General features: G+C 41.0%; 1 protein-coding gene across 1 annotated transcript in view; it reads left to right on the top strand.

Moving 5' to 3' along the window:
• LOC124596634 overlaps positions 1–26,645 on the top strand; it is a 265,721-nt gene that overhangs the window by 169,503 nt on the left and 69,573 nt on the right. The window contains exon 15 of the mRNA XM_047135866.1: positions 13,332–13,446. Within this exon, the coding sequence (XP_046991822.1) occupies positions 13,332–13,446 (115 nt within the window). The remainder of the gene's footprint in view (positions 1–13,331; positions 13,447–26,645) is intronic.

Here is a 26,645-nt window from a genome sequence, read left to right as displayed (position 1 = left end):
AAGAATATAATAATTCCAATCCCAAAGAAAGCAGGTGTTGACAAATGTGTAAATTACCGAACTATCAGTTTAATAAGTCACGGCTGCAAAATACTAACGCAGATTCTTTACAGACAGCAAAGGACTTGGAAGTGCAGTTGAATGGAGTGGATAGTGTCTTGAAAGGAGGGTATAAGATGAACATCAACAAAAGCAAAACGAGGATAGTGGAATGTAGTCTAATTAAGTGTGGTGATGCTGAGGGAATTAGATTAGGAAATGAGACGCTTAAAGTAGTAAAGGAATTTTGCTATTTGAGGAGCAAAATAACTGATGATGGTCGATGTAGAGAGGATATAAAATGTAGATTGGCAATGGCAAGGAAAGCGTTTCTGAAGAAGAGTAATTTGTTAACATCGAGTATAGATTTAAGTGTCAGGAAGTCATTTCTGAAAGTATTTGTATGGAGTGTAGCCATGTATGGAAGTGAAACATGGACGATAAATAGTTTGGACAAGAAGAGAATTGAAACTTTCGAATTGTGGTGCTACAGAATAATGCTGAAGATAAGGTGGGTAGATCACATAACTAATGAGGATGTATTGAATAGGATGGGGGATAAGAGAAGTTTGTGGCACAACTTGACTAGAAGAAGGGATTGGTTGGTAGGATGTGTGTTGAGGCATCAAGGGATCACCAATTTAGTATTGGAGGGCAGCGTGGAGGGTAAAAATCGTAGAGGGAGACCAAGAGATGAATACACTAAGCAGATTCAGAAGGATGTAGGTTGCAGTAGGTACTGGGAGATGAAGAAGCTTGCACAGGATAGAGTAGCATGGAGAGCTGCATCAAACCAGTCTCAGGACTGAAGACCACAACAACAACAACCTTCTAGTATCTCCAGGCTTCTTCCATGTATACAACCTTCTTTCATGATTCTTAAACCTAGTGTTAGTTATGATTATGTTGTGCTCTGTGCAAAATTCTACCAGGCGGCTTCCTCTTTCATTTCTTAGCCCCAATCCATATTCACCTACTATGTTTCCTTCTCTCCCTTTCCCTACTCTCGAATTCCAGTCACCCATGACTATTAAATTTTCGTCTCCATTCACTATTTGAAAAATTTCTTTTATCTCATCATACATTTCATCAATTTCTTCATCATCTGCAGAGCTAGTTGGCATATAAACTTGTACTACTGTAGTAGGTGTCTTAACTTAAGCACATTTGGCCAGTCTGGAAATGGGTCACTGATAGGAGGTTGAATACACAAATATCTTCAGCTAGAACTCAACTCACTTCCTTGACATATTATCATAACCACTAGAATACTTTGATTTTAAGGATTTTGTGATGGAAGCTACTTCTTTGGGAGACATGAGTGTAATTTTCATTTTATTGAAGCTATTTGTAAAGACTGGTCTCAGATACTCCATTGCATTGTTTACCGAAGCTGAAACACCAAGCTGTCAGTAACAGAAACAAAGCACTTCTTTAGGAGGTTTGCAACACTACATGCACTTGTTACCAATGTCTCATTTATTTTTAGTGCTTTCTGTTCCTCTTCCTTTTTTTGCCTCACTGTCTCTGTCTTCACTGTATCCCATAAAGTTTTTATTTTGTTGCCTGGTGTGTGTGTATATATATATAATAGAGGGAAACATTCCACGTAGGAAAAATATATCTAAAAACAAAGATGATGTGACTTATCAAATGAAAGTGCTGGCAGGTCGACAGACACACAAATAAAACACAAACATACACACAAAATTCTAGCTTTCGCAACCAACGGTTGCTTCGTCAGGAAAGAGGGAAGGAGAGGGAAAGATGAAAGGATGTGGGTGCTCGTGTCTGTGTATGTGTGGATGGATATGTGTGTGTGTGTGTGTGTGTGTGTGTGTGTGTGTGTGTGTGTGTGTGTGTGTGTGTGTGTGCGCGAATGTATACCTGTCCTTTTTTCCCCCAAGGTAAGTCTTTCCGCTCCCGGGATTGGAATGACTCCTTACCCTCTACCTTAAAACCCACATCCTTTCATCTTTCCCTCTCCTTCCCTCTTTCCTGTCGAAGCAACCGTTGGTTGCGAAAGCTAGAATTTTGTGTGTATGGTTGTGTTTGTTTGTGTGTCTGTCGACCTGCCAGCACTTTCATTTGGTAAGTCACATCATCTTTGTATATATATATATCACCCATGAACCATGGACCTTGCCGTTGGTGGGGAGGCTTGCGTGCCTCAGCGATACAGATAGCCGTACCGTAGGTGCAACCACAACGGTGGGGTATCTGTTGAGAGGCCAGACAAATGCGTGGTTCCTGACGAGGGGCAGCAGCCTTTTCAGTAGTTGCAAGGGCAACAGTCTGGATGATTGACTGATCTGGCCTTGTAACAATAACCAAAACGGCCTTGCTGTGCTGGTACTGCGAACGGCTGAAAGCAAGGGGAAACTACAGCCGTAATTTTTCCCGAGGGCATGCAGCTTTACTGTATGATTACATGATGATGGCGTCCTCTTGGGTAAAATATTCTGGAGGTAAAATAGTCCCCCATTCGGATCTCCGGGCGGGGACTACTCAAGAGGATGTCGTTATCAGGAGAAAGAAAACTGGCGTTCTACGGATCGGAGCATGGAATGTCAGATCCCTTAATCGGGCAGGTAGGTTAGAAAATTTAAAAAGGGAAATGAATAGGTTGAAGTTAGATATAGTGGGAATTAGTGAAGTTCGGTGGCAGGAGGAACAAGACTTCTGGTCAGGTGACTACAGGGTTATAAACACAAAATCAAATAGGGGTAATGCAGGAGTAGGTTTAATAATGAATAGGAAAATAGGAATGCGGGTAAGCTACTACAAACAGCATAGTGAACCATTATTGTGGCCAAGATAGATACGAAGCCCACACCTACTACAGTAGTACAAGTTTATATGCCAACTAGCTCTGCAGATGACGAAGGAATTGAAGAAATGTATGATGAAATAAAAGAAATTATTCAGATTGTGAAGGGAGACGAAAATTTAATAGTCATGGGTGACTGGAATTCGAGTGTAGGAAAAGGGAGAGAAGGAAACATAGTAGGTGAATATGGATTGGGGGACAGAAATGAAAGAGGAAGCCGCCTGGTAGAATTTTGCACAGAGCACAACATAATCATAACTAACACTAGGTTTAAGAATCATGAAAGGAGGTTGTATACATGGAAGAACCCTGGAGATACTAAAAGGTATCAGATAGATTATATAATGGTAAGACAGAGATTTAGGAACCAGGTTGTAAATTGTAAGACATTTCCAGGGGCAGATGTGGACTCTGACCATAATCTATTGGTTATGACCTGTAGATTAAAACTGAAGAAACTGCAATAAGGTGGGAATTTAAGGAGATGGGACCTGGATAAACTAAAAGAACCAGAGGTTGTACAGAGTTTCAGGGAGAGCATAAGGGAGCAATTGACAGGAATGGGGGAAATAAATACAGTAGAAGAAGAATGGGTAGCTTTGAGGGATGAAGTAGTGAAGGCAGCAGAGGATCAAGTAGGTAAAAAGACGAGGGCTAATAGAAATCCTTGGGTAACTGAAGAAATATTGAATTTAATTGATGGAAGGAGAAAATATAAAAATGCAGTAAATGAAACAGGCAAAAAGGAATACAAATGTCTCAAAAATGAGATCAACAGGAAGTGCAAAATGGCTAAGCAGGGATGGCTAGAGGACAAATGTAAAGATGTAGAGGCTTATCTCACTAGGGGTAAGATAGATACCGCCTACAGGAAAATTAAAGAGACCTTTGGAGATAAGAGAACGACTTGTATGAATATCAAGTGCTCAGATGGAAACCCAGTTCTAAGCAAAGAAGGGAAAGCAGAAAGGTGGAAGGAGTATATAGAGGGTCTATACAATGGCGATGTACTTGAGGACAATATTATGGAAATGGAAGAGGATGTAGATGAAGATGAAATGGGAGATACGATACTGCGTGAAGAGTTTGACAGAGCACTGAAAGACCTGAGTCGAAACAAGGCCCCCGGAGTAGACAATATTCCATTGGAACTACCGACGGGCGTGGGAGAGCCAGTCCTGACAAAACTCTACCATCTGGTGAGCAAGATGTATGAAACAGGCGAAATACCCTCAGACTTCAAGAAGAATATAATAATTCCAATCCCAAAGAAAGCAGGTGTTGACAGATGTGAAAATTACCGAACTATCAGTTTAATAAGTCACAGCTGCAAAATACTAACACGAATTCTTTACAGACGAATGGAAAAACTAGTAGAAGCCAACCTCGGGGAAGATCAGTTTGGATTCCGTAGAAACACTGGAACACGTGAGGCAATACTGACCTTACGACTTATCTTAGAAGAAAGATTAAGGAAAGGCAAACCTACGTTTCTAGCATTTGTAGACTTAGAGAAAGGTTTTGACAATGTTGACTGGAATACTCTCTTTCAAATTCTGAAGGTGGCAGGGGTAAAATACAGGGAGCGAAAGGCTATTTACAATTTGTACAGAAACCAGATGGCAGTTATGAGTCGAGAGGCATGAAAGGGAAGCAGTGGTTGGGAAGGGAGTAAGACAGGGTTGTAGCCTCTCCCCGATGTTGTTCAATCTGTATATTTAGCAAGCAGTAAAGGAAACAAAAGAAAAATTCGGGGTAGGTATTAAAATTCATGGAGAAGAAATAAAAACTTTGAGGTTCGCCGATGACATTGTAATTCTGTCAGAGACAGCAAAGGACTTGGAAGAGCAGTTGAATGGAATGGACAGTGTCTTGAAAGGAGGATATAAGATGAACATCAACAAAAGCAAAACAAGGATAATGGAATGTAGTCTAATTAAGTCGGGTGATGCTGAGGGAATTAGATTAGGAAATGAGGCACTTAAAGTAGTAAAGAAGTTTTGCTATTTGGGGACCAAAATAACTGATGATGGTCGAAGTAGAGAGGATATAAAATGTAGGCTGGCAATGGCAAGGAAAGCATTTCTGAAGAAGAGAAATTTGTTAACATCGAGTATAGATTTAAGTGTTAGGAAGTCATTTCTGAAAGTATTTGTATGGAGTGTAGCCATGTATGGAAGTGAAACATGGACGATAAATAGTTTGGACAAGAAGAGAATAGAAGCTTTCGAAATGTGGTGCTACAGAAGGATGCTGAAGATTAGATGGGTAGATCACATAACTAATGAGGAGGTATTGAACAGAACTCGGGATAAGAGGAGTTTGTGGCACAACTTTACCAGAAGAAGGGATCGGTTGGGAGGACATGTTCTGAGGCATCAAGGGATCACCAATTTAGTATTGGAGGGCAGCGTGGAGGGTAAAAATCGTAGAGGGAGACCAAGAGATGAATACACTAAGCAGATTCAGAAGGATGTAGGTTGCAGTAGGTACTGGGAGATGAAAAAGCTTGCACAGGATAGAGTAGCATGGAGAGCTGCATCAAACCAGTCTCAGGACTGAAGACCACAACAACAACATATATATATATATCAGTTAAATGAATAGAAATGCTGATCAAGGTAGATTTGATAAAGATTTAAAAGTAAAGAAATGCCCTGATAAGATTCGAACCCACAACCTCCAGCATGGCACAGTGTGTGATACCTGGTATCTCAACCTGCATAACCATAACATGGTATCAAAAAGTAAATCCCACTGCTAGGGACATCTCTTCGTTAGTTTTCCCTTGGTAGCCAGTCAACAGGATTATGGCTGTAAAATTGTCCGCATTGCTACTTAACGTACTTGTCAGATACGCACTGCTGTTGAAGGGATTTGTTCAGGAGATGCCTTTTGGCACATAGTAACTAGTCCTTAGTTGCTCTTTTACCTGGGTGCATGGTAGTTGTCGGCTTTCAGCCGCAGAAGTCAAGGGTGTAGTACATTTATAGATGGTGTATCTGTCGGAAATACTAAATGGCACCCCATGACATCCCATCTGCTGTTTACTTGAGATATGAGACGAGTTTCTCTGTAAAATTTAGTGGCTACAATTGTGGCAGTCTATTTCTTTAATTGACATTATAGTGAGTTCTGCGCTTGCAGAGTACTTTATGGAGGGTATTTTGTGCCATTGCTAGTCATTTTCTTTCCTGATCCATACCCAGATGGAATGAGGGAAAAATGATTACCAGTATGGCCAATCTCCCTTACTTTGTTTTTAGAGTCATTGTGTGAAATAATCATTGGAAGCAGTAGAAACATTCTGCTTTCTGTTGTAATTGCTGGTTCCCTAAACTTCATCAATAGTGTGTCATGATAAGATTTTCTTTCTCCCTTCAGAGATTTCCATCTGAGCTCATGAAGTATTTCCGTAGCATTCTCACACTGATGAAACCAAGCAGTAGCAAATCTAGCAGCACTTGTTTGAATTGCCTTGATTCTGTCTTTAATTTCATGTGGTAGGGGTCCCAAACTCTTTAACGATGCTGAAGGAGGGTTGTACAAGCAGTATGCATGGAGTCTCCAATAAATAGGTAGACAACCATTCTCCTTCTGTGCAGATGGTCTTGAATTCTTGTTCCATTTTATGTTGTTTCACATCACACATACGTATTTAATCAAGTTTACTGAGTATATAATTGATACTGTATTCAAACATTGTTTCTCCACCCACATGCATTAACTTACATTTATTCACATTTAAAGCTTCTCACCAATGATCACTTCAAATATAAATTCTGACCAAGTCGTCTTGATTACATTTACAGTCATCAAACAGTGGCATTTTTCAACACCCAAAAGCTTCATTAGTAAACAATCTCAGATTGCTACCCACGCTGTCTGACAAATTGTTTATGTATATAGGGAACAGGAACCATTCTGGATCAATAGTAGATGTATTCTTATTGACTGAATATCATTGAGTTACCTCTGCTAATGTGAATTGTGGGTACACTAAGTGAGAAGTCTCACTTGTTCAGGACCCGTCGTGTTTTGTATTCAGACAAAAATGTTCTTCACTGCATGTTGCTCATATTGCACGGGTAGTATTGGAATTTCTGTTGCTTCACTGCAACACTCCAACATATTACTTGTTGGCAGTGCACGGGGTATGCTTACATGACAACTGGTCCATTATGTTTATGATCATCAGCAACTATGAATCGGGTGGGGATTCAAGGACTCAGTATGACTTTGATTTAATGAATGGACTACCAGTAATATGATGTATACTGTTGAAACTACAAACAATTCTTCGTATAGACTCGAATTACAATTTTCCTTTCTATCGTAATACTAGTTTGTGGGAGTAAAATTTGTGATTTGGGATGGGAATGGGGAGTTCAATCATTAACGTGAGAATGTATGTGGGGCAGGATACATGGGTATATTTGTGATTGTGTTCCCTAAACCCTATTCATCCCCAGTACTTTGTGTAATATTTCTTCTCTTACCGTAATGGTCTTTGCTCACCTTTGTGAGACATACACTAGGCAAGTGCCTGTTAACAAGCAAATTAGCAGCTAAGAGCCCACATGTGAAATAATTTTGAACTTGGCTATAAGAGGGGAAATACCAGAAGAAAGAAATTGCAGTAGATAAGATATGGGATCCTCAATTTCCATGACGAGGTAGAAAACCACAAGCTTCATCAGAGAAGAAATGTGTATATAGAATAATATGGAATAAGTAAAAGAATTACAAAAACAAAAAATCTCCAGAATGAGATTTTCACTCTGCGAACCAAGCAGGAGAGCTGCTGTAAAGTTTGGAAGGTAGGAGACGAGGTACTGGCAGAAGTGAATCTGTGAGTACCGGGCGTGAGTCGTGCTTCGGTAACTCAGATGGTAGAGCACTTGCCCGCGAAAGGCAAAGGTCCCGAGTTCGAGTCTCGGTCGGGCACACAGTTTTAATCTGCCAGGAAGTTTCAACAAAAAATCTGTTTGTAACAGAAAGGAAACCAAAAACAACAATGAGAATTTTTTTTCTTTCTGTTGTTGTTTATTTCTAGTCCGATGATGATTGATTTGCAGTGGCTCTTTGCTTTAGTTTATGTTGTGCAAGTCTCATCTGTACGTAATTACTGCAACCTACATCCACTTGAACCTGCTTATTGCTGCCAAACCTTGACTTCTCCTTCCAGATAAACTACTGCATGATGCCTCAGATGTGTCCATCACTGGTCCCTTCTTTTTGACAAGTTGTGCCATATGGCCCTTTTCAGCTCAAATACAGGGTGTTACAACATTTCTCACACACAAAGAAAGAAAATATGTTATGTGGACATGTGTCCAGAAACGCTTACTTTCCATGTTAGAGCTCATTTTATTACTTGTCTTCAAATCACATTAATCATGGAATGGAAACACACAGCAACAGAACGTACCAACGTGACTTCAAACACTTTGTTACAGGAAATGTTCAAAATGTCCTCCGTTAGCGAGGATACATGCATCCACCCTCCGTCACATGGAATCCCTGATGCGCTGATGCAGCCCTGGAGAATGGCGTATTGTATCACAGCCGTCCACAATACGAGCACGAAGAGTCTCTACATTTGGTACGGGGGTTGCGTAGACAAGAGCTTTCAAATGCCCCTATAAATGAAAGTCAAGAGGGTTGAGGTCAGGAGAGCGTGGAGGCCATGGAATTGGTCCGCCTCTACCAATCCATCAGTCACCGAATCTGTTGTTGAGAAGCCTACGAACACTTCAACTGAAATGTGCAGGAGCTCCATCGTGCATGGACCACATGTTGTGTCGTACTTGTAAAGGCACATGTTCTAGCAGCACAGGTAGAGTATCCCATATGAAATCATGATGACGTGCTCCATTGAGGGTAGGTGGAAGAACGTGTGGCCCAATCAAGACATCACCAACAATGCCTGCCCAAACGTTCACAGAACATCTGTGATGACGTGATTGCAAAATTGCGTGCGGATTCTCGTCAGCCCACACATGTTGATTGTGAAAATGTACAATTTGATCACATTGGAATGAAGCCTCATCCGTAAAGAGAACATTTGCACTGAAATGAGGATTGACACATTGTTGGATGAACCGTTCGCAGAAGTGTACCCGTGGAGGCCAATCAGCTGCTGATAGTGCCTGCAAACGCTGTACATGGTACGGAAACAACCAGTTCTCCCGTAGCACTCTCCATACAGTGACATGGTCAACTTTACCTTGTACAGCAGCAACTTCTCTGACACCGACATTAGGGTTATCGTCAACTGCATGAAGAATTGCCTCGTCCATTGCAGGTGTCCTCGTCGTTCTAGGTCTTCCTCAGTTGCGAGTCATAGGCTGGAATGTTCCGTGCTCCCTAAGATGCCGATCAATTGCTTCAAACGTCTTCCTGTCGGGACGCCTTCATTCTGGAAATCTGTCTCGATACAAACGTAGCGCGCCACGGCTATTGCCCCGTGCTAATCCATACATCAAATGGGTATCTGCCATCTCCGCATTTGTAAACATAGCACTGACTGCAAAACCACGTTCGTGATGAACACTAACCTGTTGATGCTATGTACTGATGTGCTTGATGCTAGACTGTAGAGCAATGAGTCGCATGTCAACACAAACACCGAAGTCAGCATTACCTTCCTTCAATTGGGCCAACTGGCGGTGAATCGAGGAAGTACAGTACATACAGACGAAACTAAAATGAGCTCTAACATGGAAATTAAGCGTTTCCGGACACATGTCCGCATAACATCTTTTCTTTATTTGTGTGTGAGGAATGTTTCCTGAAAGTTTGGCCGTACCTTTTTGTAACACCCTGTATATTCAGAACCTCTTTGTTACTTACTCAACGTATCAATCTAATCCCCAACATTCTTTTCAGCATCACTTTCAAAAGATTCTCTTCTCCCCTTGTCTCTGCTGTTTATGGTCTATGTTTGACCTTCATTAACAGCTACACTCCAAACAAATACCATCTGACAAGATTTCCTAACATCCACTTACTGCTTTACTTTTTCATGTCAGGAAATTGAAGCTTTTCGGACCAAAATTGCACTACACTAAATGTTTTCTTCTTGTCTGCCGTACTTCATGTAGTGGACATTTACTGGTACAGTTAGGGGAGGTAAGGAGGTGTTCCATAACGTGATATTCATCACTATCACATCTGTCATCATTTTTATCTAAAAGACCCCACTTGATCAGGTATGACTGCACAGGAGGCTTGGTAAGTTCTCTGTTCGGGAATCTCCTGTGGGATTTAAGTCTTTCATGTCAACAGGAAGCTCCAGATAAGGCATTTGTCAAAGATATTTTTATGTTTCCCAATGTATTCATGATCAGCTCTTTGAAAGTTGGAGTCTGTAAATCAAGATGCTTTACAAAATTTATTGATCACTGTGTTTTTCATATAACCAGTTATTAATTGACATCTTTAATTTAAGTTGACCTTTTTGACATGTACAGATCTGGAACACACCAGGCAAGCACATACTGACATGGAGAAGCATTGTGCCCAGGCTGTTGTTCTCATTTGGCCTTCTTACAGTGATGTTTATATGTCAGTGACCAGTCCAATACGATAACTAGTCTTATCTGTGTTCAGGATCGTGGCAATGAAGATGGAAAGTCATTGAGTTCTATGTCTAAGGGTTTGGTTTAAGGGAGTTTTTGTGGTAGTTCTCTGACATGGTGCTTAGAGTATATTCCAGATTTTGTTTCACTTCTGCAAAACTATTTCCTTGAGTTATGATAGATCGTTAGCATACAGGAAGCATACAAGAGGGTCACTAATTTGCATTGTGCTGGTCATTGGTATACGGGTTGAATAGAAAGAGGTCCAAAATGCTACCCTGGACAAGCTAATTTTTCTACTGTTGCTATTGGGTCTTTCTAACCTCCCATGTGACATAAAACACCTGGGCAAGCCAATTTTTCTGATGTTGCAATGGGATTTCATGGTTTCACTGTGTCTTAATCAGAACTTAGATCTATGAGTGCTGGTCCTTTTTAATTGTTTATGTTCATATGCTTTCTCTATAAGTTCAGTAAGGGACGAAATTGACTGATGCAAGATTTTCCCAGTCTGAAACTCATATGTTGGAGAATGAGTTTTCTGTCTGTGATTGCTGCTGTGCAAACCCAAAGCTCACTCCCACCCCCACCCCACCCCTCCCCCCCACCCTCAGCACTGCCGCCCCCAGCACACCGGTTTTAGACCCAGGAAACTCTTACACTAGCCAAATTTCTCCCTTTAAGAAACTACACTCTTGTTATTAACAGTCTGCTTTTTTTTCTCTTTCTGTGTTGGCCATAATTTTACTTTCCAAGTAGCAAAACTTATCTACTGCATTATAAGTGTCTCATTTCCTGATTTAATTTCCTCTGCATCAACTGATTTGTTTTGACTGCATTCCATTACCATTGTTTTACTTTTGTTGATATTTATCTTATAATCTCTCTTCAAGACACTATCAATTCCATTCATGTGATATTACAACTCCTTCACTGTTTCTGACAGAGTTACAATGTCATTGGCAACCCTAGTTTTTTTTTAACTCACATTTAAAGACAACTGCTATTTGTTACTCCAAGTGGAAATTTTTGTCCAGCTTTCCCTGCATTTCTCTTATCATTGTCCAGAATAGTACTCTCCTGAAAGGACAATATCATCAGTGCTTAATCTAATAGTGCTGAGTGTGTCTGGTAAATTATTTATTTATATTGAGAACATTAATGGTTCTACTACACCTCCTTACAGCACGTCTAATTTACTGTTTTGTGTATTGAACATTCATTGTAACATATTGGGCTCTATCTGTCAAGAACTCATCAGACCAATCGCCTATCTGTAAAGCTACGTTGTATAATTGTAGTTTGGTCATTAGTTCACAATGTGGTAGAGTGTTGAACCAAACACCTTCTAAAACTCTGGGAGGTGAACCTACCTGTTCACCTTCCTCTACCATTTGAAATGGTGTTTGATTAAAACAAGCTGTGTTTCACATGAGTGGTTTTTCCTGAATCCAACCTGATTCTGTGAGAAGAGCATCTTTTCCTACAACATCATCATATTACTTAAATGTTGAATATGCCGTAGGATACTGCAAAAGATGCTCATTACGGGTGGCTTGAGCATCTTTCAAAACTCCAGGAGATGAACCTATGTGTTTACTTGCATCCACCGTTTGATATTGTATTTGAATAAAGCAAGCTGTGTTTCATTTGAGTGGTTTTTTCCCAAACTCATCCTGATTCTGTGAGAAGAGTGCCGTTTGGTCAAGTGTCATCATGTAGCTTGAACATAGAATGTGCATTAGGATCCAGCAAGGAATGCACATTAATGGTGTTGCTCTGTATTGTATGCATCCATTCTTTTGCCCTTTATGTAAACAGGAGCACCCTGTATTATTTTCCATTCTTATGAGGCAATTGTGAATTGTGCCTTAGAGATTATCGACGGGACAGTCTGCTTGGTTCGCATGGAGTAATCTTGAGTTTTTCAATACTAAGGTTTTTCGTTTCAAATCTGTCATTTGGGAGAATGAGTAACAGTCAAATACTGGTATGGTAGTATCCTTAAGAGTGAGAAAAGCAGTGTATAATAATTACTGTCTACTGTGTTCATTTTCAGCATCAGACTCATCAATGAGTATTGGATAGAAAGATTGGATCCATTCTTTGGCTTTACATGTGACTGTGGAAGATAGCAGCATGAAGAGCACTAATGTAATACACTTAGCACAACAGAACAACTTCAGAGAATAAGAGTTTGAATTTAACGGTCAACTGCATGACTTCCTGGCCTACCACCATTAACAAACCAGACCTGTTGTATTGAATTGAATGGAAAATATATCTTTCACTTCTCTTGAGATCACAGAGGGGTATACACATCTCACTTGCTTAATATGCACAGGATTGACGTTATAGTGACACATTCCTGAACACAATAAGTGAGACATGCGTAAGTCCACTTCTTAATTTTAGTAATGGATGTGAATGCATTATTTCTCATTAGTCTTTGATCCTGAATATCTTAATTTTTAAGGTATTAACATGTTTATGGCAATAGGCATATATTTTGAAATGACAAAATAATGACCAAGAATTTTGCTATGTAGTTTCAGAAAGAAAAATGATAACTCATATTACAGATGCAGTGAAAGGCATATTATCCTGTGAAACCATTCTGATTTCAGAGGAGATTCCATATACAAATACTAGGGAGATACCAACAGAAATGAGCAGTCATTTTTTCTCTGTCTTTTACCTGTTTTGCATGAACAGTTCAAACAAGAATTTGAAGAGCATTTCACTTTTTCTTCTAATGCTACCAATTTTCTACCATATTATTGTTCTGTTATTATTTTAAAAAACTTCTGTTATTGCAAGCCATTATGACGATTTAACTGTAAATCTGATACACAGTGCAGCTTTCACATCATTTTCAGGGAAAACTGGAGTGATTCTCATTCATCCCATGCAGTAGCCACATCATCTAATGAGGACTTGAAGATACTACCACCGAAGAAACGGAAACCATCAACTGAAGATGGTCTTGCACAGGTAAACATATTCCCCTGCCCAAGTTTCCCAAAGTCTCTATCCAGCCATGTGTTGATAACTGTTCAGTTTAGAATTCTGCACACACAGTTGCAGTAAAGATAGATCAGTATTCACAACAGAACTGGAGTCAGAGTAAAACACTTCATGAATTTTTAAAGAGAAATCATTTTAGATTTAAATTTGATCATTTACTTCTCAAAAGTTTGAGTAATGCCATTGATGAAGTCTGACAGTGGCCACATAAGGACCTGCATAATTTGTAGTATTGCTGGCTCAATGGTTGAGGAAGGCAACTGATGAGCAGTGGGAGAATAATAGACAAATACTGACGAAGAATATGGTGAAATGGGGAGGAGGAGGGGGGACAAAGTGTTGATTAAAGAGCAAAAATATAATGGCGATGAATGGAAAAGAAGATAGCAAAAATTTCCAGAAGAATTATAAAGTTGGTGAGAGGCATGTGTGAAAACAAAGGAAACAGTCATTAATAATATGAGTTACAGACACTTCAGAGATTATTGAGTGGTAGTTGGTAGTGTGTTAAGCAGTAACTCCAGTCTTCCCAATGTACTATCTCTGTTGCCTTCTCCTTGATCTTTACCTCTCCTTTTCCTTACAACACATAGATCCCCCTCAACCTGAGTAACCTATCCTTCATTTCCAGCTTTTCCCAGCCAAGCATGTTTTGCTTATATGTTTGCATAAATGTTCTGAAAGCTAGAAGCAGCATTATCTAGCTTTTAGTATCAACACTGTCTGACTGTTAGGTCTGTAACAGTGGTTCCTATGTGAAGATAGAGGTGGGGGATACCTGTATGTGCCAGAGGGTCCAGGTACCTTAGGTCTTTAGAAACTGGTAGTCAGAAGATAACCATCCTCAGCACATATGGCTACCACCAGAAATAGTTTTGTTAAATCATAAGACATAAGGTGCAGCACTACTAAAAATTACTAGCAATGTTTAGAATATTTTAAGAAAACACACTGTCAGAAGAAATATTCAAGAACTGGATCTACTTTTTGTGAAATGACTTAAGACTGCATACACCACCAAAGATCCTCAAGAATGAAGTTCTACGTTCACTGGTTTTGTCACTAGTTCAGCCCTTTAAAGGTTAGTGAAGTACTTGACAAAAGTTTTGGCTCTAAAAGTGAGACATGGTAATGACCACAGCATGATCTCAAAAACTTTCATGGAAACTACCAGAGCACTGATGATATATCTGAATGACATATGAGTCAGCTTAGCTGTCATGTTTATTTTAAAGTGTGTCCTTGGAGGGAACACTGAAACTGTCATCTGAACAGTTTTCTCCAGATGATGATATTCTGTTTCACCACACATGAAGAATATTACGAGGGAGGGGTTGCCCTATATTATGTACTATGGCAAATTTTAGGACATTTTCAAAGAACAAGCTCTAAATTCCTATGTCATACATGGAGAACCCATTTATCAATATGTGGATGACACTTTCGTGATTTGAAACCATGGTTAAATGGTATTGCAGCAGTTTCTAAATCACGTGAATGGTTTCCTCTTGAACATTAAATTCACAGTAGATGTAGGGAGTGATGGAAAACTACTCTTCCTGGATGTGCAAGACGTTTCCATCGCTTGGGGTAATAAAGGGTTGTCATGAATGTATTACTGCACAGGGTGAAGGCTAACAACCATTCAGAATCCAGATTGGAGCATTTGAAACACAGCTTTTAGGTATTAAACATAGAGGAACAGCTCCGAGACACTGTGCTAGTCTGAGAAGCTGGTACAGACCTCTTTCTTTCTGAGGCACTTTATCCAGCAGAAGAGGCCACATATTGGACATTCTGCTCATTATCTAAATCCAGCAAATGACCCAAGAAAGACGGTCTTGGTATCAGAACACCAAGAATGCATCTTGTCTTGTTCACCTGCAGCGATAATTACAGTGGCTGGGAACATTCACATTGAGACTGAATAATGTGCAGAACGTACGTGCCACAGAATGAACTGTAGAAGTCTGCAGTGGTAGAGCAAATATTGGAATATGCTTCCGTAATTTTAGCTTGGTCTCCTTTCTGCTGAGATTCATCAATAATAACTCATAAGTTAACAATGACAGTTTTCACTCTAACCAAAGTTACTTATGGGGAATGATGGGGAAATGGGCACTGGGCATGGAAAGACAAGCTAGGCTACATGAAAACAGTTGCAAAGGATGCAGGGGCAATTCTCCATCTCCCTTGTACATGGGTCTGATGTTATCTGTTGCGTTATAATTCAAATACCATTCCCCATACCTATTAAAATTACCATGCTCCTCATCTACATTTTGTAAGTTTTCTACCATATACCATACTTACTCAAGTATAAGATGATCATGAATATAAAACAACCTCCTTTTTTAAGAGGCACCTTGAGAAAAAAAATATATTTTTAAAATATTCTAATCAAAATTTTAAACCATTTTATTGACAGAATATCTGCTAAAAAATTGAAGTTATACTTTTTCTAAACTTATGTATTTAGTTTCTACCTACAAGGAGAAATAAAATAATGAAAAGAAATGGTTTACATTGATTTTTAACTTCACTTATTTTTTGCTTAGTAAGTCTGTTTGTGGTATCATTTTTTTCCGTAATCATCATGCTAATAACACAGCTGCGACATTTATAGCTTTGTTCTCACAAATATTTGGCTGATTCTTTCGAATATATTGTGATTACTGCTGATGTGGTTAAGGTGGGATGTGAGAACGCAGCTTTTTCCCAAATACGTTGCAGATTTTGCCTCTATACTGACATGGGTATATTACAGTGTCTCTTGCTTCCAAAATATTATGTGCCCACTGCTCTCTCATTGGCTGCATAGAACGAGCAAGTGGCAGTCCCCCCTTTTGTTCCCATCATACCTCAAAGTGAGCATGAACAACATCCCTGCACAAAACATGTAAATTCGCTACTGGTCCCTAACTAGACTTTTACCATCTCCAGAAGAAATTTTTGCTGTTGCTGAGTATTTGTCCAGTTTTAAAGTCAATTTAAATCCAGCTGCAAATGGATTCAAGCAAACTGCAGTCCAAACTTGATCGATGTTCATTTAGCTCCAAAGTATGCCCTATAGATTCCCATGATTGGCAGCATAACAAAATTTGCTGGCCACTCAACTGTCCCCTCCAAGTCAAGCTGGTGTCACTGTACACCTGTAACCAGCTTCTGAAGTACTGTGCTTGAGCAACTGTGAAACACGAATTGCAGTTTCTCGTGTTGTGCATGTCAAACGGCAGCAACTAATTTGTAAACAAAAGAGTGTAATCACAATTCAGTCCAATTCTCAAACTTTTGCTCATCCCTCAGTCTAATACTGTCTTCACAACGGGTCTCATTGCTGTAATTTATTCTCCCGATAACAATTACAGTCAGTTTAATATAATTTATTTCATTCATTAGACATTTAATCCTGGACTGTCTTCCTTTCATTTTTGATCTGAATGTCATCATCTTGTCTAAAGTTGATTAAATGCAGGTAACATTTTTGCCTGGTATTCTCATACAGAAGCAGCGACCAAATTTCTCTACAGTCCCTCAAAACCAAATAAAATGTTGACTTGGGCTCCGAATCAAGTAACGTTTATGGAACAACATTTTCGCGTTTCAGTATTACCTTTACTTAAAAAGCAGCATAAATGTTGTATACGGTAACCTAAACACATAGTAGAACTTTTACTGCAAACCTGTTCAAATAGAACAAGAGTTCGCATGATGTCAGAATTTAATGCATTTCCTCCTCTGTTTCACAAAATTGTCGAATTTTAAGTAGAGCAGTAGAATGTTGTGGTTAGTTCATACTTTCTATGTACGCCTTGCACTAGCACCATGCTAGTCAAATGTCACTTGGTTGTTTAAGCAAGGTCAAACTGTATCAGTCACTTCACTGTATGAGGGAATCCCAAACCTGTCGAATTCTGGATTATTTAAAAATAAATCTGCATGTGACCTCAACAACTAAAACTTCATCTGTAAATGTAAGATGCCCCATATATTAATCCATCAAACAATGTAAAAATGTTGGCCTCAATGGCAATAATTTACTCTGTGAATGTAAGACAACCCTGAATTTTTGGAATGATGAAATTGAGAAAAAACATTGTCTTATAATTGGGTAAATATGGTATACAACGTTCAGTTTTGCTCATAGCAGATGACAGTAAGAATCATCTAAAGCTCAGGTTTTATATTTCTTACCTGCTAAACAGAATTATTATTTGGGATCATTTTTTACCTTTATAGGTTGTACTTATCAAATGATCACTATCATGGTGGCTCTGAATGCTGCCTCACCAACTGCTGTCTTTGTAAGTTAATAAATGTAAAAGTGTACTGTTTGCTGGTAAATGAATACCAGAACATGTGCCGGCACATGATACTTATCTGTGCAGATGCAGATGTCATTTGGGCTTTGCATATATTTTCCTAAATTATCTGTGCCGACAGGCACTTTTAAAATTAGACTAAGCCATTGGACAAGTTCTTCATCAGGTTTAGAAAAATAGACGTGGGAAGGGGGAGGGGTAACAGGGTAAGAGTGGGCAAAGATGATGCAGTGCTGCCTGTGGGAGTGTGCAAGGATGTGGTGGGGTGAGGATATTAGACACACACATGCGCATGCATGCAAACTCAACTCACATACGGAGGACGGGGAGAGAGGGGAGGTAGAGGAAAAGGAGAGAAGTAAGAATACTGAATGTGTTCACGGCATGAGGGCTCGGTAGTGCTGAAATGGGAACAGGGAAAGTGCTAGATGGGTAAAGAAGATGGCTAACAGAGGTTTAGGCGAGGACGATTATTAACAGAGGTTGAGACCAGGATGATTACGAGAACATAGGATATATTGCAAGCAGAGTTCCCACCCGCGCAATTCAGGAAAGATGGTGTTGTTAAGAAGGATCCAGATTTTACAAATTATGAACCAGTCTCTAAAAGTAAAGATGTTGTGTTGGGCAGCGTGCTCAGCAAGAGGGTGAGCCAGTTGTTCCTTGGCCACAGTTTGTTGGTGGCCATTCAAGCTGACAGACAGCTTGTTGGTGTCATGCCCACTTAGAATGCAGCATTGTGGTTGCAGATTAGCTTGTAGATCACATGACTGGTTTACAGGTAGCCCTGCCTTTGAAGGGGTAGCTGATGTTTGTGATTGGTCTGGAGTAGGTGGTGGTGGGAGGATGTATGGGACAGGTCTTGCATCTAGGTCTATTACAGGGATATCAGCCATGAGGCAAGGAGTTGTGTAGGAATGAACTGGATATTGTGTAGGTTCAGTGGTTGGAGAAATACTACTGTGGGAGGGGTGGGAAGGATAGTGGGTAGGACACGATGAGAGGTAGTTGAAACCCTGGTGAAGAACATAATTCAGTTGCTTTAACCCTGGGTGGTACTGAATCATGAGGGAACTGCTCCTGTGTGGCTGAACGATGGGACTTTGGGAGGTGTTGGGTGACTGGAAAGATAAGGCACTGGAAATCTGTTTTTATACAGGGTTGGGAGGGTAATTACATTCTGTAAAAGCCTCAATGAGACACTTGGTATATTTTGAGAGGGCCCACTAGTCATTACAAATGTGACGGCCACAGGTGGCTAGGCTGTATGGAAGTGACTACATGGTACGGAATGGGTGGCAGCTGTCGAAGTGGAGGTATTACTGGTGGTTGGTTGGTTTAATATGTACAGAAGTACTGATGAAGTCATTTTTGAGAAGTAATTGTGGGTGAGGATATAGTTGGTCATGGCAGCTAGAAAGGAGGTGGTTGGTTTGGAATTCATTGGGTGTTGAGAAAGGCAGTTTTCAACAGCAGTAAGTCATGGGAATTAGGGATGTTTGTGTAAAGGGATGTGGCATCAACAGTGATGAGCAGGACACCATGTGGTAAAGTAACAGGAACTCTTGAGAGTCAGTGGAGCAAATGGTGTCAGCAAATAGGATAATAAGGTCGGGATCAATTTTTAACTTGTGAATTGTGGATCTTTTTATGGATGTAAGGTTAATTTGCACTTGGGGGTGGATCACCGTGACTCCTGTTCATCACTGTTGATGCCACCTCACTTTACACTAATGTCCCTAATGCCTGTGGCCTTACTGCTATTGAACAGTGCGTTTCCCAACACCCAATGGATTCCAAACCAACACTTCCTTCCTAGTCCCCATGACCAACTATATCCTCACCACAATTACTTCCCCTTTGAAGGAATTACCTACAAACAAATCCGAACATGGCTATTCGCATCGCACCATCCTATCCCAACCTATATATGGGCCATCTAGACGAATCCTTCCTAAACACCCAGAATACCAAACCCACATCGTTCAGGTTCACTGATGATGTCTTTTTGATCTGGATTGAGGGTGAGGACACCCTATCCACATTTCTCCAGAACCTTAACACCTTCTCCCCCATTCGCTTCACCTGGTCCTACTCAACCCAACAACCCACTTTCCTAGATGTTGACCTCCACCTCAAAGATGGCTACATCTTTACCTCTGTCCATACTAAACCTACCAACCACCAGTAATACCTCCACTTGGACAGCTGCCACCCATTCCATACCAAGAAGTCCCTTCCATACAGCCTAGCCACCCATGGCCGTTGCACCTGTAGTGACAAGCAGTCCCTCTCAAAATATACTGAGGGTCTCAATGAGGCCTTTACAGATCGTACTTACCCTCCCAACCTTGTATAAAAACAGATCTCATGTGCCTTATCTTTCATGTCACCCAACACCTCCCAAAGTCCCATCATCCGGCCACACAGTAGCATTTCCCTCGTGACTCAGTACCACCCAGGATTATAGAAACTGAATTAAATTCTTCATCAGGGTTTCAACTAACTCTCATCGTGCCCTGAAAACCCTGAAATGAAAAATGTCCTACCCACCATCCTTTCCACCCCTTGCACAATGGTATTTCTCTGCCCACCTACACAATATCATCATCCATCCCTACACAACTGCTGCTTCCAACCCCTTCCCTCATGTTTCATATCCCTGTAATAGACCTAGATGCAAGACCTGTCCTATACATCCTCCCACCACCACCTACTCCAGTCCAGTCACGAACATCACTTACCCCAACAAAGGCAGGGCTGCTTATGAAACCAGCCAAGTGAACTACAAGTCAAGCTGCAATGACTGTGCTGCATCCCACGTGGACATGATACCAACAAGTTGTCTGTCAGCTTGAATGGCCACTGACAAACTGTGGCCAGAAACGACTAGACCACCCTGTTGCTGAGCACACTGATGGTCTCCATTTCAGTGACTGCTTCACAACTTGTAGCATCTGGATCCTTTTTACCAACACCAGCTTTTCTAGATTGTGGAGGTGGGAACTCTGCCTGAAATATATCCTATGTTCCCATAACCCTCCTGGCTTCAACCTTCATCAGTCATCATCCTTACCCACCTAGCCCCATCCCTGATCCTATTCCAACACTATACAGACCTCATTCCATCAACACACCAAGTCTTTTTACTTCTTTCCTTTTCCACTATCCCCATCTTCACCTGCCCTCCATCTAACCTCCCAACTACACCAAGCTGCCCTCTCCACCTTGTCTCTGCACGCTCCCAGCAACACATTATCGTCCCCCGCTCCTCCCCTTCCCCACCCAACCTCCTCCTCATCCCAGCCCAGTTGCCTGGCCTTGTGTGTGTGTGCGTGCGCGCGCGCGCGTGCGCCTGCTGTATGTTTTTGACAAAGGCTTTGTTGGCCAAAAGCCAGTGTTCTGACAGTCTTTTTGTTGTGCGTTTCTGTGATTCAGCATGTCCGCTATGTTGCGAGTCATTGGATTGAAGCAGATTGTATTGCACAGCGTGCTTGACAGGCTGGTGGTTAAACTATAAGTTGGCCACAGTTTGGCATTGATGGTTCATGCAGGCAGGCAGCTTGTTAATGCCCATGCCCAAATACAATGCTGCACAGTGGTTGCAGCTTAGTTGGTAGACCACGTGACTGCTTTCACAGTTGGCCCTGGCTTTGATGGGATAGGAGATGCCATGTGACAGGACTGGAGTAGGTGATAGTGGAAGAAGGATGTGTGAGACAGGTCTTATTCTTCACAATTCTGTCCCTTTGAGACCCAGTATCCTGCTTGTCACTCTCGATGTCGCCTCTCTCTACACCACCCTTAATGCCCACTGCGTTGCCTTCATTGAACACTACCGTTCTCAATACCTGTCTGACTCCAAACCTACAACCTCCTTCTTGATTACCATGACTGTGTACTCATAACTATATGCTTACCCTTGGTTGCTTTTCCTTTGGAGGCATTAGATGCAAACAAATTCACAGCACAGCCCTGGCCATCTGCATGGCACCATTTGATGCCTACCTACTCATGGACCGTCTAGAGAAATCTTTAATAGTGATTCGGAATCCCAAACCTCTCACTGGCTCAGATTCATTGTTGACATCTTCATGATCTGGACCGAGAGTGAGGACATGCTATCCACATTCGTCCAGAACCTAAATACCTTCTTCCTCATTTGCTTCATCTGATCCTCCTCAGCTCAACAAGCAACTTTCCACAGCATTGGCTTCCATCTCACAGATGGCTCGATCAGTACCTCCACTGCAATGAACCTATCAACCACCAACAATATCTCCTTTCTGACTGCTGCCACCCATTTCCCACTGATTAGTCCCATCCATACAGCCTAGCCATCTGTGGCTGTCACACATGCAGTGATGAGGAGTCGCCCTGTATCCTAAAGGTCTTGCTAAGGCCTTCACAAACCGAAGTTACCCTCCAAACCTTGCCTAGAAACAGATCTCCCATGTCTTGTCTCCCATGACGTACCATCCCCCACATACCCACTAATCAGCTACAAAGGAGCATCCTACTCATGACTCAGTACCACACAGTACTGGAACAACTGAATCACATTCTCGCCGGGGTTTCGACTGCCCCTCTTAGTATCCTTAAATGAGATAGATGCTCCTAATGCCTCCCATCTGACCTAGCCAGTATCCTTGTCTGTCCCTATTCCAGCCTTGCTCCCAACCATTGCCCCATGGCTCACAGTCCCTGCAATAGACATCGATGTGAGACCTGTCCCAGGCACCCTCCCATTTCTGATTTCTGTCTACTCTGGTCTTGTCACAGACATGTCAGGGCCATCTGTGAGAGCAGTCATGTTGTCTACCAGCTTGATGGCATTTTAAATGGGCATGACCAGTAGCAGTGCCTATCTGCATGAATGGCCTCTGCCAAATTGTAGCCAAGATACAACTGGACCATCTGTTGCCGAGCATACCATCCAGTACAATGTGTTTGGTTTCAATGACTGCTTCATAGCCTGTGCCATCTGGATTCTTCCTGTCAGCACAAGATCTTCTGAATAGCACATATCCTTCATTCAAGTAATCGCACCCCCTTCCCTCCTCCCGTCCTCAACCTTTGCTACTCTCTGCCCCCTATATGCTTCCCTGCTGCGATTCTAACCTTACAAGTGGCCCCTAACCCCCCTTCCCTTCTGGCTGCACCTGCTTATTAATTTACTCTTATCTGCTTGTGAATCCCACCCTATCCATGCACATAGCACGTCCTGCTGATACTGCACTTCACAGCCCCTCATCCTGTCCCCACCACGTCCTTGCACACTCCCACAGGCAGCACTACACTATCTTCCCCTATCCTTACCTTGCTTTCCTTCCAACTCTACACCACATGCCTCTTCTGTACCCCCACTACCCACCCAATTCAAGATTGCCACTTACTGTGGTTTGTCCTCAACACTTGGAGATGACTGTGGTCTTATGAATTTGAGTTGAGAGAGTGTGAATGTGTGTTGTTTTCCAACATCTGATGAAGGACTTTTTCCCGATAGCTCATTCCCTCGTCTGTGGTAAATAGCAGTATGTCCTAATTCATATTAATATTAAGAAAGATGAAAAATGTTAATGCTTTGTAAATGGGGGACGAAAGACGAATTTTTGCTCTTCCCCGAGGTCGGCTTCTACCAGTTTTTCCATTCGTCTGTAAAGAATTCGCGTTAGTATTTTGCAGCTGTGACTTATTAAACTGATAGTTCGGTAATTTTCACATTTGTCAACACGTGCTTTCTTTGGGATTGGAATTATTATATTCTTCTTGAAGTCTGACGGTATTTTTCCTGTCTCATACATCGTGCTCACCAGATGGTAGAATTTTGTCAGGACTGGCTCTCCCAAGGCTGTCAGTAGTTCTAATGGAATGTTGTCTACTCCTGGGGCCTTGTTTCACTTGGGTCCTTCAGTGCTCTGTCAAACTCTTCACACAATATTGTATCTCCTCATCTTCATCTACCTCCTCTTCCATTTCCATAATATTGTCCTCCAGAACATCGCCCCTGTATAGACCCTCTATATACTCCTTCCACCTTTCTGCTTTCCCTTCTTTGCTTAGAACTGGGTTTCCATCTGAGCTCTTGATATTCATGCAAGTGGTTCTCTTTTCTCCAAAGGTCACTTTAATTTTCCTGTAGGCAGTATCGATCTTACCCCTCGTGAGATATGCCTCTACATCCTTACATTTGTCCTCTAGCCATCCCTGCTTAGCCATTTTGCACTTCCTGTCGATCTCGAGACTTTGTATTCCATTTTGCCTGCTTCACTTACTGCATTTTTGTATTTTCTCCTTTCATCAATTAAATTCAGTATCTCTTCTGTTACCTAAGGATTTCTGCTAGCCCTCGTCTTTTTACCTACTTGATCCTCTGCGGGCTTCACTAGTTCATTCCTCAAAGCTACCCATTCTTCTTCTACTGTATTTCTTTCCCCCATTCCTGTCAATTGTTCCCTTATGCTCTCCCTGAAACTCTGTACAACCTCTGGTTCTTTCAGTTTATCCAGGTACCATCTCCTTAAATTCCCACCTTTTTGCAGTTTCTTCAGTTTTAATCTACAGTTCATAACCAATACATTGTGGTTAGAGTCCACATCTGCCCCTGGAAATGTCTTACAATTTAGAATCTGGTTTCTAAATCTTTGTCTTACCATTATATAATCTATCTGAAACCTTTGAGTGTCTCCAGAGTTCTTCCATGTATGCAACCTTCTTTCATGATTCTTAAACCAAGTGTTAGCTATGCTTAAGTTCTGCTCTGAGCAAAATTCTACGAGGCGGCTTCCTCTTTCATTTCTTAGCCCCAATCCATATTCACCTACTATGTTTCCTGCTCTTCCTTTTCCTATTGTCGAATTCCAGTCACCCATTACTATTAAATTTTCGTCTCCCTTCACTAACTGAATAATTTCTTTTATCTCATCATACATTTCATCAATTTCTTCATCATCTGCATTGCTAGTTGGCATATAAACTTGTAGTACTGTAGTAGGCATGGGCTTCGTGTCTATCTTGGCCACAACGATGCATTCACTATGCTGTTTGTAGTAGCTTACCCGCACTCCTATTTTTTTATTCATTATTAAACCTACTCCTGCATTACCCCTATTTGATTTTGTATTTATAACCCTGTATTCACCTGACCAAAAGTCTTGTTCCTCCTGCCATCGAACTTCACTAATTCCCACAATATCTAACTTTAACCTAGCCATTTCCCTTTTTAAATTTTCTGACCTACCTGCCCGATTAAGGGATCTGAAATTCCACGCTCCGACCCGTAGAACGCCAGTTTTCTTTCTCCTGATAACGACATCCTCTTGAGTAGTCCCCGCCCGGAGATCCAAAAGGGGGACTATTTTACCTCCGGAATATTTTACCCAAGAGGACGCCATCATCATTTAATCATACAGTAAAGCTGCATGCCCTCAGGAAAAATTACGGCTGAGTTTCCCCTTGCTTTCAGCCGTTGCAGTACCACAACAGCAAGGCCGTTTAGGTTAGTGTTACAAGGCCAGATCAGTCAATCATCCAGACTGTTGCCCCTGCAACTACTGAAAAGGCTTCTGCCCCTCTTCAGGAACCACACGTTTCTCTGGCCTCTCAACTGATACCCCTCCGTTGTGGTTGCACCTATGGTACGGCTATCTGTATCGCTGAGGTACGCAAGCCTCCCCACCAACGGCAAGGTCCATGGTTCATTGGGGGGTGGGGGGGATAGCTGTTGCAATAAATGATCACAGAACAAAAAATTAAATAAATTCACACAACACGAAAACGGCTATTGAACTTCATTGGTTACCAACGTTTTCGTATATAGATTATGGGAAATAGCTTATTTAGTACTCGCACTCAAGTTGTCTTGTACCATAGACATCTTCAGAAACAAAATGTTGTATGTAAATCAGGGTGTACATGCCCCAGGACAACCGGGAAATCCAAGAAAAAGTGGGGAGCTTTTTCGTCTGGGAAAATCTGGGAAATACCTGCTAATTTTTTAGGATTGCACGAAAATTCAGTAATTACAGCAACAAAACACAGTGCACATACAAGCGTCTGCCATCAGCAAAGGCTTTAGCACAAAGACTATGCATTACTTCATAAAATTAAACTGCTTTTGATGAGTGTGACGTAACAACTGTTTGCATTTCTAACGGGTTGCAAAAAATTACTGAGAACATTATTTTCAATGTAAATTTCCTTTTATTCAAGATGAATTATGTTGCTTGTGAGAATGTGTGATCAGTTTCTTAACTCATGGAGCATTTGACTATTTCAAAACTTAACACTCTTAGGACCAGCAACTTAGAAAAGTTTCAGGCCCAGAAGACCAGGCATCACCATTTATGCCATCATTTACAATGTTACTTACACATTCTTGTTTGATGCATCTTAAAAGGCAACACACATTAAAAAAGAACAGTCTTCGAGGATAGTTCTTCATATTTATTTTAGTTCTTTCATATGTTACAAATTATGTGATAATGATGGCAAAAAGTATAATTATCCTTTAAAAAAAAAAATGCAAGATGAGTTCTTGAGCAGTTGCACATGTAATCAGCTTTCCTATAGAAAGGACAGAGTGCTCAATGAAACACACATTGAGCGAGGTAACCGGCGAAACATCGAGTGCATAGCAGTGAAATTTACAATGTGCTTGTCATAAATAATTCAACTGCTGCAATTTAAGATGTGGTCTTAGGATCTTGCCTAACCACACTCTTGGAAAAAACAGCAAAAAAATTTTTATGACCAGTATTGTATTGAAAGCTTATCTTTTCATGATTAAAAATATCATCTGGTAGTCACATTTTGCAAAGCTAGAATACATATTATCACACCATA

Source organism: Schistocerca americana, chromosome 1, assembly GCF_021461395.2.
Source record: "Schistocerca americana isolate TAMUIC-IGC-003095 chromosome 1, iqSchAmer2.1, whole genome shotgun sequence".
In the NCBI taxonomy this organism is placed as follows: Eukaryota; Metazoa; Arthropoda; class Insecta; order Orthoptera; family Acrididae; genus Schistocerca; species Schistocerca americana.
The sequence above is the reverse complement of the archived record's forward strand: the minus strand, read 5'-3'. Positions and strand labels throughout refer to the sequence as shown.